This window comes from Macrosteles quadrilineatus, unplaced genomic scaffold, assembly GCF_028750875.1.
Source record: "Macrosteles quadrilineatus isolate MER2022 unplaced genomic scaffold, UCM_ALF_1.0 Scaffold_2__2_contigs__length_208266976, whole genome shotgun sequence".
Classification (NCBI taxonomy): Eukaryota; Metazoa; Arthropoda; class Insecta; order Hemiptera; family Cicadellidae; genus Macrosteles; species Macrosteles quadrilineatus.
In genome coordinates this window covers 75,595,448-75,608,547 of record NW_026542595.1, presented here as the reverse complement: position 1 = coordinate 75,608,547, position 13,100 = coordinate 75,595,448, and the positions used below count along the sequence as shown (strand labels likewise).

The window sequence follows — 13,100 nt, the reverse complement described above, 5'->3', positions numbered from 1 at the left end:
GCTGTCAACTAGCAACATTAACTCAACAGAGATTGACCGCTTTCTGTATACACATCTGTCAACTGGCAACATTACTCAACAGGGATTGATCCTTTTCTGCATACACATCTGTCAACTGGCAACATTACTCAACAGGGATTGATACCTTTCTGCATACACATCTGTCAACTGGCAACATTACTCAACAGGGGTTGATCCCTTTCTGCATACACATCTCCCAACTAGCAACATTACTCAACAGGGATTGGCTCCTTTCTGCACACACATCTCTCAACTAAGAACATTACTCAACAGGGATTGACCCCTTTCTGCTGCATACACATCTCTCAACTGGCAACATTACTCAACAGGGATTGGCCCTTTCTGCATACGCATCTCTCAACTGGCAACATTACTCAACAGGGATTGGCCCTTTCTGCATACGCATCTCTCAACTGGCAACATTACTCAACAGGGATTGACCCCTTTCTGCTGCATACACATCTCTCAACTGGCAACATTACTCAACAGGGATTGGCCCTTTCTGCATACACATCTCTCAACTGGCAACATTACTCAACAGGGATTGACCCCTTTCTGCTGCATACACATCTCTCAACTGGCAACATTACTCAACAGGGATTGGCCCTTTCTGCATACGCATCTCTCAACTGGCAACATTACTCAACAGGGATTGACCCCTTTCTGCTGCATACACATCTCTCAACTGGCAACATTACTCAACAGGGATTGGCCCTTTCTGCATACGCATCTCTCAACTGGCAACATTACTCAACAGGGATTGACCCCTTTCTGCTGCATACACATCTCTCAACTGGCAACATTACTCAACAGGGATTGGCCCTTTCTGCATACACATCTCTCAACTGGCAACATTACTCAACAGGGATTGACCCCTTTCTGCTGCATACACATCTCTCAACTGGCAACATTACTCAACAGGGATTGGCCCTTTCTGCATACGCATCTCTCAACTGGCAACATTACTCAACAGGGATTGACCCCTTTCTGCTGCATACACATCTCTCAACTGGCAACATTACTCAACAGGGATTGGCCCTTTCTGCATACGCATCTCTCAACTGGCAACATTACTCAACAGGGATTGACCCCTTTCCTTCAAGAACCTTATCACAGAATGTGGTTTATAATTGTGCGGGAAGTTAATTTTCTTTCAACATTTTTTTACATTATGACGAGACTAATTGTACAATAAGGACTATGACGTTGGTCTCAGATTTCTACTAGCTTTCCTGCAATAGTGCAATGGGAGTGCCTCAGTGTATTGATAGCTTTCATATTGTTTTTACTTGTATGACCTTGTAATATTTACCTCGTATTCCTCATACTCCTTCCACAGAGTATCATCATAATACCAAGTTATATTAACATATTCACGACATTTAATGTCAAATATGGACCCAGTATCCACCACCAGGTCTCTATCAGTCGAGGCATGTTCAGGAAAGTCGATAACCACGTATCCTATAACATCACACATCACTATAACTCAAACAGCCACTGTAACTCTCTACGTTTCTGTTAATTGCCCATCGCCTTTTATATTAGCCCTGACACATACTAAAAGTTCTATTATACCTTCACCTACAACATTACGCATACAATATTGCTTGATCTGTATGAATTTGTAGATTGACCTGTCATCTACCATCACCTCCAATTTAGACACTTTCTGAAGGGTCAATGAATACCACCACCCTTACCTTATACAATATGGTTGGTATATCTATATCTAAAGCTACAGAAGAGTCTTAGCGTTACGTTGTCTGAAGAAGCTGAGCAAGTATTTCCTGATCATTCCCTATTGAAGGAGAGTCTCAATAATCAATATTTACTACTTTTTTAAACATAATTCTTCTATACATTCTTTGAGCAACCTCATTCGATAGAATCATTTTTAATTAAGGATACTACCGTATTAATTTGTGTTTAAATATAGTAAACGGTATCAGCAAATCGACAGATAATTTCTCCCACTAGCTTGTCAACAACTCTTAATAAAATAGCTTTTGAACTATAATTTTTACAACATTGCGGGTTATACTATTTTTTTTTAGAGTTAAAAAAAGGACTAGACTATTAATCAAAATCGTTCAAGTTGTTTTATGATAATCCTATTTACCCGTTATTTTATGGAGTTTTATGAATAAATTACTACCTATCAAAAATAAAAATTTTAAAACATTAAATAAATCCTGGAGAAACTATATATTAGTACACCCAGTAACAAAATGTTATCATAATCGGACCACTGGTGTAGTCTGTAGCTCTGTACACATCCACACACACACCCTCTCTCACACACACACACACTCACACATATCACTTCGAAAACCACTTTTAGTTTAAAACTGCTGAAACATTGGATTCACCGCTGTTGCATTAAGATTTGTGAGGAACGGTTGCAATCACTGCGACATCGTAACCACTACTACAATCATGGCAACATCGTTTGTGTTTACCTCAACTGCGCTGTTCTTATGACGCGACAGCGAGATAAGCGAATCAACCGAAAGCTGGTACTGTAAATGTCCCCGCCAGGCAATTAATTGACAGCAAGTATTAAAATCTGACACTAGATTTTTTACCAGGAACCATTGGTACTGAATGTGGAAAGATACTCATCACTAATTAAACCCGAATAGTATCATTTTGCCAGCTTTGTATACATTGAGTTGCAGCGTTAGTTGCCCGAGCAGATTGTCGGGCAATGCATCCGTGGTAGCTGATATGACTGTTTCTCGCTGATATTGGAATAATCAATTGTATGATAACAGTGACTGGTTGAAATCAACACTCATACAGGCTTATTTCCGTTGGGGAAAGAAATCACATTGCGCAAACAAAATAGTTTTAAAAAGTTTAAAATAGTACTGTGCATTACATGACAACGCTGTTATTACATTCCTAAACCTTATACAGCATCGGTTAAACCAAGAATACAAAAGGGACCTTCCCCCTTCCCGAAATTGACTTTCCCCCTTATATCTACCCTATAGCCACCACAGGTGCATCGGTCCAAATCACGCGTTTCCTACTTCTACATTAGCCGGAGATCTGAAATTTGGCACTATTGTAGGTCTTGCACCCTTTTGGAAAAGTTAAAAGTTTTCCAATAATAACCTCCCCCCCCCCCCGAAATATCCACCTCCCAATGTTATTACAGGTTATTCAGTCTAAATCACGTTTACCTATTTCTAGATTAACTGGAGATCTGAAATTTGGCACGATTATTGGTCTTGTGCCCATTTCTAAAAGTAAAATTTTACAATTGTGACCCCCCCACCCCGAAATATTGACTTCCCCAATTTTATTCCTACAGGAGCATCGGTCTAAATCGCGTTTACCCACTTTAAGATTAGTTGAAGAAAAGAAAATTTTGTAGGATTGTTGGTCTTGGTCCCAAACGACCTAGGACATTTCCAAAAGCTACATTTTCCAAAAATAAACCCCCCCTCACCCCCGATTTAACAATTTCTCCCTCCATTAAGTTATTTTATGGGAAATAACATTTAAAGTTTCTGACTTTGGATTGGACATCAGAACCATTTAAAAACAAACTAAAGACTTGACGTTTGTCTTAGTCCCAAACAGCCGAGGAAAATCAAAAACGTTCGAAAATACTAATTATTGTGAAAACATATTTCCCTTAAAAGGCTACAACTAAAAATACCCCCGCTGCAGCAAACCTGCCGACTTAGCGAATTTCCATTTGACTGGATTGATTTTCAATTAATCTATTAAATTAACATTTATTTTTAAGGAGTACCTGAAGTTAAACGGGGCAAAGCCCGCGCGGGTACAGCTAGTTTAAGTATAAATGCATAAATCAAATCAGTTGGATTTAATTTAATTAAATATGAAAACAATAATTAACTGACTAGCATTTTCCAACTTCGGTATCACTCATATTGAAATGTATTATTCCAGACAAAAATAACTGTAACTAGGTAAACCTGTTACAGTAATATCTTTGATTATTGATCTTAAGTCAATGATAACACAGACATTTAGTCCGTTTTCTGGCCATTTATAAATATGTTACCAGAACGTGTTAATTAATTGATTAAATTAATTACCTTCGACATAAAGAAGTTTACAGGTCAATATCCACAACAGAAGAAGTGGTCTACGAACCAAATTATTGTTCATTGTTCTCGTGACATCAAACCATCAAACAAGTACGATGTCTCCTCTCAACTATGAATACGTCACAATAGATAAATACCCCCGCCGCAGCAAACCTGCCGACTAAGCGAATTTCCATTTGTCTGAATTGATTTTCAGTTAAATATATTTTAATAACATTAGGTTTAACGAGTACCTAGGTTTGCTGCTACAAGGAAACTAATAAAGTGTGTTTTTGAGTAAAATATTGATAGCTTAGTACAAAATAAATAAATTTGCCAAGTTTGATCAAAATATATCCACAAACAAGCAAACTACAATTTGACAATATTTTCCATAAGAATAACATGGGAATTTTAAATTTACAATTTTTTTAATTTTTTCCGTTACTAATAATCGAACAAAAATACTCTTACATACTAAATTATTTGTTTTTTTAAGCTCTTTAATAAGGTCTAAAGAGAAATCGGGAAATTTTGTGTTTTGAGTGTCAAAAGTGAGAAAAACCAATTTTTACCCCATAAAACCCCCCGTAAAGCCCCGTTCCCATGGTCCGATCGTGCTGGTTCGCGAACTCATTCAAGTTTATCCCGCTTTACACCTTTAAACCAAATTTCATCAAAATCGGACAAAAATTACTCAAGTTATCGCGTTCACGGACGTATATATATACATATATAAAAATTTGAACGAATGGTGTTTTTGGCCTCTGGGGACATCAAAATGAAAAAGTAAATCGGTCCCGGGTCTAGGTCTTACCGTGCCACCTACGGTAATAGCTACTTCCCTATAGGGAAATTCGCTAAAACCCATACATGTCTTTATAAATGGTAAATTTTAGTCATTAATTATTTAAATCATCATCATAAAAATATAAAAGGTGACAAGATAAAAAATATACATGTTCCACATGCAATAAAACTTTTACTCTTGGCTCAGATTCCTTGTTAAACTTATTACAGTTTGGACTCTTATCTGTAACAGGGAAATATACAACTATGATCATAGTAACAGCCACTTATGGAAAACATGATAACGAACACCAATACAATCAATCGTTATCCTTGACACGGCAAAGAAAATATTCCCACACTATAGTAGTAGACACAATAAATATATAGATACCCCCGCCGCAGCAAACCTGCCGACTAAGCGAATTTCTATTTGTCTGAATTGATTTTCAGTTAAATTATATTTTAATAACATTAGGTTTAACGAGTACCTAGGTTTGCTGCTACAAGGAAACAAATAAAGTGTGTTTTTGAGTAAAATATTGATAGCTTAGTACAAAATAAATAAATTTGACAAGTTTGATCAAAATATATTCATAAACAAGCAAACTACAACATTTGACAATATTCTCCATAAGAATAACATAGGGAATTTTAAATTTACAATTTTTTAAATTTTCTCCGTTACTAATAATTGAACAAAAATACTTTTATATACTAAATTATTTGTTTTTTTAAGCTCTTTAAAAAGGTCTAAACAGAAATTGGGAAATTTTGTGTTTTGAGGGGCAAAAGTGAGAAAAACCAATTTTTACCCCATAAAACCCCCCGTAAAGCCCCGTTCCCATGGTCCGATCGTGCTGGTTCGCGAACTCATTCAAGTTTATCCCGCTTTACACCTTTAAACCAAATTTCATCAAAATCGGACAAATATTACTCAAGTTATCGCGTTCACGGACGTATATATATATATATATATATATAAGTCTATATATATATATATATATATATAAATACATATATAAAAATTTGAACAAATAGTGTTTTTGGCCTCTGGGGACATCAAAATGAAAAAGTAAATCGGTCCCGGGTCTAGGTCTTACCGTGCCACCTACGGTAATAGCTACTTCCCTATAGGGAAATTCGCTAAAACTAAATGATACTGGTTTAGTAAAAAGAAAATACTACAAAATACACTATTTATATTTGTACGTGTTGGCTACACTGTACTGTATGTGCTACGCGGTTCGGGGGCTAGGGCTATCGGAGAGCACAAGTTCACATGTACAGAAACCTTATACTGAACTGACGTCATAAATATCGAATGTATATATCGATTGTACCGGGTGGTTACGGGTTTTTCTTCGGAATGTAACTATCGGTTGCACCGAATAAGTAAAGGGGTTTTTTTTGTAACACTTTATTTGACGAATTGAATACTCTCGGTAGTTTATCCATTATAAATCAAATAATAGAAATACAATAATATTCGTTACAGGCTGGGAATAAAATAATTACTGATACTTTGGATTGAACATCCAAGATGTTTGCAATTGTTTTCGTATTTACCTGACTTATAAAATAAAAACTTGAGTTCACAGGACGTTGAATACTAAGAATTTATTTCATAGCATCCACAATAATACAATAACTGTAATTAAAGTCGACGAATTACAGGAATTATTATCGATTCTAGAAGAGAGTGAAATAATAATTGTAACTTTGACATGTTAACGTTATGTTAATGTTTGGGAATGATTTACTAACAGATATTGCCCATCAGTGTAAGGTGACAATTTAAGAAGCCCAAGAGGACTGTTAGATATATTATTTTATGGAATTTACAGTCACGTAAAATAGGCCCTACAGTTTAACCATTGACTAAGTACTGTGAGTACATTAATCAATGGTTTAGGTTTACAGATTCTTAGTATTCAACGTCCTGTGAACTTAAGTTTTTATTTTATAAGTCAGGTAAATACGAAAACAATTGCAAACATCTTGGATGTTCAATCCAAAGTATCAGTAATTATTTTATTCCCAGCCTGTAACGAATATTATTGTATTTCTACTATTTGATTTATAATGGATAAACTACCGAGAGTATTCAATTCGTCAAATAAAGTGTTACAAAAAACCCCTTTACTTATTCGGTGCAACCGATACTTACATTCCGAAGAAAAACCCGTAACCACCCGGTACAATCGATATATACATTCGATATTTATGACGTCAGTATAAGGTTTCTGTACATGTGAACTTGTGCTCTCCAGGGCTATCACTAACGGATGGAGGGGGGGGTGACTCAAGGAACCAAGTTGTAATCTCAACGTCTTCCGTGGTACCATAGATCAAACTTATTTTTATTTATAGATTCACTATTTATAGATCCTAATGGAAAAGTCAAAGACAATCTTAAGGTCAATTCTGGTCGGTTTATTTAGATGCAGGTTTGTTGTTTACTATTTGTTTCTTGGTGTTTAGCTTATAATAACGATTGTAACGTAATAAAATGATCTAGTTATGAACAAAAGCAACTCTGAGTTGCTGGAATAGCAAAGGCCAATGCTTAAAAACGTTGGCTTTCCATTGCCAAGACATCATGTTGGTTGAACAAAATAACAAGGAAAAAGTAAACAAAAGACTTGTAACGCGTGTAATGTTTATAAAGAGCCATCCACAGTAAACTAGCAAATTACAAAATATATTACAAAGGGAAAACATATGTTTAACCATAGACTAGTTTAACTATTGAGCAAAGATTACACTGAAGATTGGTCGTTATAGGTGACAATAGTTCCGATCAAATACTGATGATTTTACTTGACTCTCTCCTACCAATACTTAATCCCCGAAGTACTGAGGAAATTTTATACATTCTTTGGTTTTAACAGTGAAATAAATATTTACCTATACGGTATTATATTTATTTTATGTAAATTAGAAATAACACAAAGATTTTCAATCGGCTGTTTTAATAATAAAAAAATATTAAAAAAACACTGTCAAAACATTGTTTATGCAAGTACCTAGCCTATAGACTTTCAAACCAGTGATTTTTACCACCGACTGTAAAATAAATTATTGTGTTGTAAATTTCCAGGTTAAAATTCCCATCATAATAAATTGAAATTCCACTGAAACTTAAAATATTAGAAGCCAAAATTAGTTTTAAATAAAACGTGAGTTTTCTTTATTTCGCTTTTACAATGGAAACAAACTACAACGGAGCCATGTTTCAGTCCCCAGGCATTTAACTAACCGTTCAAATTGGTTAAAATAAGAATAAACTTGGGGACTTATTTACCATCTTTTTACAAGGAACAAAACGTCTCAAGTCAGGCAAGTGCCAAATTGATGATTTGATGTTTTTTTTTAGGATGGAACATTTTGCTTGTGAAATTTAAACTGCGCTACCGACTTTAACAGTTAGTTCCGACATTCGCCGCTCAGCAGCACATTATGGCTGTAGCACAGACAAGGAAACAACTTTTATTTCCTTAGTCAATGGCTGTAGGTTTTGATTGTGATCGGTTTTTGGTTGGAATGTCTGAAAATGTTTGGAAATTTGGTTTCATTAAATTTTATCAAAGTCGGATCATTTTTTGCTTTTGGATATATATCAAACTTAATGCTTTACTAAAAAAACACACTTTATTACCCCTGTAGCAGCAAACCTAGGTACTCGTTAAACCTAATGTTATTGAGATGGATTTAATTGAAAATCGAATCAGCCAAATGGAAATTCGCTTAGTCTGCAGGTTTACTGCGGTGGGGGTAATTTCTATTTTTTTTTATCTTAGTACATCAAGACTAAATGGATATGTAGGCTATGAATTTGAACGGATGGTGTTTTTGGCCTCTGATGGGGACATCAAAACGAAAAAGTAAATCGGTCCCGGGTCGAGGTCTTAAAATAAAATAAAATGAATAAATAAGGTCTTTATTCATGAGCGAATTTCAGTTACAAAACTGTTTTACAAATTGACTCGAGTCAGGACTTAAACTACAGTGCTTTTATTTACAGTGCGTTCAAACAGCCGTGGCACCTGAAGGATTAGGTGACCCCATGGAAACCACTTGGACCCCTTTTGACCCCTTGGGGTCTCCTAATCCTTCAGGTGCCACGGCTGTTTGAACGCACTGTAAATAAAACGTCTTATAACTACGAAACAAAATAAGATTAGTTACAAACTCTTTAGGCGATTCTTAAAATTGTTGCAAGACAGTGCTTTTAGCGTGCAAGGAAGTGCATTGTACTGAGCCGGCCCAAAGTAAGTAAACGCTCTTCTACCAGCATCAAGAACAACTCTTGGTATGTCAAGCAACAAGTCCTGTCTAGTTCTGCGCTCTCTCACGGCCGACCTCGCTTTCAGTTTTTCCTTCAAGTACTGTGGTGCCTAAGTGACCAGTGTTTTGTGGACGATACATAGTAGTACGTTTTCTGTGACGATACATGCAACCTGCTTATCACAGCTCTCCCGGACGGACATTGTATTTGAGATCCTACGGTGACTTGTTATATGATCATATTTTTTAAGGTTGTATACGAACCTTAGGGAACAATTCTGTAGCCTGTGAAGTATTGTGATCTGTTCCTGTGTTAAGCTGTATCCAAAAACAGGTAGGCAGTAATTTGAAGTAGGGAAAATCAGGGATTTGACCAACCTCAACTTGATGTTTGCTGGGAAGCACTTTTAATTTTCCAACAACACGTTTGCTTATCTGGCTAGAAAAAGTCAGCTGTGAGTCAATTGTCACACCAAGAATCTTGGAAGTTGAAAGCTCTGAGTTATTAACTGTGACTTTGATGCTATGTTTTTCCAGCTGCTCATAGACTGCTGCATTTGCTAAGTGTATAGCGGGACATTTTACGGGGTTTAGCTTTAATCCATGATCCTTAGACCATTCACAAACCTTTGAAAGGTCACTGCTCATATGTTGTAATGCCTCTCCAACCAAAGTAGGCTGGTATGATAAGAAGATTTGGCAGTCATCAGCATAAGAATACATAATCCCGAAATCCAATACTGATTCAATACCTACTATATACAGATTGAACAAGATAGGACCAAGACAACTTCCCTGGGGAACACCGACTGTCTTTGCCACTGACGATGAGAGCTGATTTCCCACCTTTGTAATCTGTGATCTCCCACTCAAATATGTGGCCATCCACTCTAGATGAGTCGTACAATCAAATCTTAAATATTTTAACTTTGAAATCAACAAGCTATGGTTTACAGAATCAAGCGTCTGTGTATAATCTAACGACGACAATACGCTGCACATCTTATTATTTTTGGCTTTGTAAATTTCATCAATAATATTAAGCAAAGCTGTGCATGTACTGTGTCCCCTTCTAAAACCAGGTTGGTTAACATCTAAAATCTGCTCTGCATCAATGAAATGCGTTATCTGGTCCACAACAACCTTCTCTAGGAGTTTTGACAACGAAGGAAACAATGATACTGCTCTAAAGTGTGAAACCATGGATGCATTATTGTTTGTCTTAGGAAGGAGGATTACTATAGGCTATGTTTCCAGCATTCTGGGAAACTTCCATAAGACCTAGGTAATAGCTTATTCCCTATATGGGAAATTCGCTAATATCATGGCAGTTACTTTAATGAAATGGAAAAAGGTCTTCTACAGGCTTGCAATTAATTATTTCGTTTTCTGATGAGCCATGGGGATTGTTTTGTTTGTTTGCGTCTAGAGATAGTGAAGTGAAGTACCCATCACTTTACTACTATAACTTCTTAAAGAATAAAGCACAACACTTTATTCAAAAATGTATTAAAGCGTTCGCTAATTTAAAAAAAATCAGCTAGAAGGGCTGAAAAAGTACTTTGGGCGAAGACATGGAAACTCTAAACGGTCATATACGAGTATAACTCAATTTTTACATTAAATGTATATACAGTATAAAACGCTAAACAAATTTTAAAAAGAAAATTCTATTCTTGTATGTTTACAAACAAAGTTTGGTTAGCAAACTGTTGTCGGCCATATTGTACTCAATTGTTACCTTTACTATTCGATGGAGCAGAGTTGTAAAACATGGAATAGAGACAAAGCTCAGATCGAAATTGGATTGAAGCTGAATTAGAAAGAGTGGAGAATCTTGAGCGGAAGAAGTAGGCGATAATCATATCCGAGTTGATAAAAATACACAACATTCAAGATGCTCATTTCATCTACCCTTAAGTGCACACTTTGTTTATTGAATCGGAACAAAAACACACGCCGAAAATCGCTGTAAAAAACATAAAAATGGGCCTGAAATGTTAGAGACTCTCCTCCCTCTGGCTTATGATATTTTTTAATCAATACAGCATAACTATTATGTGATAAATAACACACACTAAGCAACAAAGAAAACATTCAGTGCACGTTAGAGACTTAATTATTACTAAAATTTATAAAAGTACATTTATGAGATAAAATTACAAGAATGAATAGAAAATAACTCATTTTATTGTGTTTAATCATGTTTCAATCTGCCATTCCAGTGTAAGTATTTTCCGAAGTAGTTCCGATGCATGTTCTTGGAAGCATCTTGATAATTGAAACGCGTTCAGAATTCAGAAGAAACTAAAGGGAGTGAAGCTGTGCGCACGTGGTGCCGAGCCGGCGGTGATAGTGAGTTGAGAGATAGAATCATGATATCACAGGTGTTGATTGTGGCAGTAAATCACGCGCGATAGCAGCGAGGTACATCGAACCTGGGGAGAGAACTAGAAAATGGCCAAGTTGCCAGGGGTATACTGTACAGTCACTTCTCGTACTTTCCAAGTTGCCAGGGGTATACTGTACTGTCGCTTCTCGTACTTTCCAAGTTGCCAGGGGTATACTGTACAGTCACTTCTCGTACTTTCCAAGTTGCCAGGAGTATACTGTACTGTCGCTTCTCGTACCTTCCAAGTGCTTCTAAGTTGCCAGGGGTATATTGTACTGTCGCTTCTCACACCTTCCAAGTTGCCAGGGGTATCTTGTATTGTCGCTTCTCGTCCCTTCCAAGTTTCCAGGGGTATCTTGTACAGTCGCTTCTCGTACCTTCCAAGTGTCCAGAGATATATTGTACTGTCGCTTCTCGTACCTTCCAAGTGTTTCTAAGTTGCCAGGGGTATATTGTACTGTCACTTCTCACACATTCCAAGTTGCCAGGGGTATCTTGTACTGTCGCTTCTCGTCCCTTCCAAGTTTCCAGGGGTATCTTGTACAGTCGCTTCTCGTACCTTCCAAGTGACCAGAGATATATTGTACTGTCGCTTCTCGTACCTTCCAAGTGCTTCTAAGTTGCCAGGGGTATATTGTACTGTCGCTACTCACACCTTCCAAGTTGCCAGGGGTATATTGTACTGTCGCTTCTCACACCTTCCAAGTTGCCAGGGGTATCTTGTACTGTCGCTTCTCGTCCCTTCCAAGTTTCCAGGGGTATCTTGTACAGTCGCTTCTCCTACCTTCCAAGTTGACAGGTGTATACTCTAATGTCGCTTCTCGTACCTTCCAAGTGACCAGAGATATATTATACTGTCGCTTCTCGTACCTTCCATGTGCTTCTAAGTTGCCAGGGGTATATTGTACTGTCGCTTCTCACACCTTCCAAGTTGCCAGGGGTATACTGTACTGTCGCTTCTCGTACTTTCCAAGTTGCCAGGGGTATACTGTACTGTCGCTTCTCGTACCTTCCAAGTGCTTCTAAGTTGCCAGGGGTATATTGTACTGTCGCTTCTCACACCTTCCAAGTTGCCAGGGGTATCTTGTATTGTCGCTTCTCTTCCCTTCCAAGTTTCCAGGGGTATCTTGTACAGTCGCTTCTCGTACCTTCCAATTGTCCATAGATATATTGTACTGTCGCTTCTCGTACCTTCCAAGTGCTTCTATGTTGCCAGGGGTATATTGTACTGTCGCTACTCACACCTTCCAAGTTGCCAGGGGTATATTGTACTGTCGCTTCTCACACCTTCCAAGTTGCCAGGGGTATCTTGTACTGTCGCTTCTCGTCACTTCCAAGTTTCCAGGGGTATCTTGTACAGTCGCTTCTCTTACCTTCCAAGTTGACATGGGTATACTGTAATGTCGCTTCTCGTACCTTCCAAGTGACCAGAGATATATTATACTGTCGCTTCTCGTACCTTCCATGTGCTTCTAAGTTGCCAGGGGTATATTGTACTGTCGCTTCTCACACCTTCCAAGTTGCCAGGGGTATCTTGT

General features: G+C 37.3%; 1 protein-coding gene across 1 annotated transcript in view; it reads right to left on the bottom strand.

Annotated features, from left to right (window-relative positions):
• Nucleotides 1–12,950, bottom strand: part of LOC128984438 (vascular endothelial growth factor receptor 1-like) — an 82,182-nt gene extending 69,232 nt beyond the window's left edge. The window contains exons 1-5 of the mRNA XM_054403758.1: nucleotides 12,805–12,950; nucleotides 12,486–12,710; nucleotides 11,657–11,939; nucleotides 9,175–9,280; nucleotides 1,334–1,485 (exon numbers count right to left, since the gene is read on the bottom strand). Coding sequence (XP_054259733.1) covers nucleotides 1,334–1,485; nucleotides 9,175–9,280; nucleotides 11,657–11,939; nucleotides 12,486–12,710; nucleotides 12,805–12,950 — 912 coding nt within the window. The remainder of the gene's footprint in view (nucleotides 1–1,333; nucleotides 1,486–9,174; nucleotides 9,281–11,656; nucleotides 11,940–12,485; nucleotides 12,711–12,804) is intronic.
• Nucleotides 12,951–13,100: the final 150 nt, after the last annotated feature.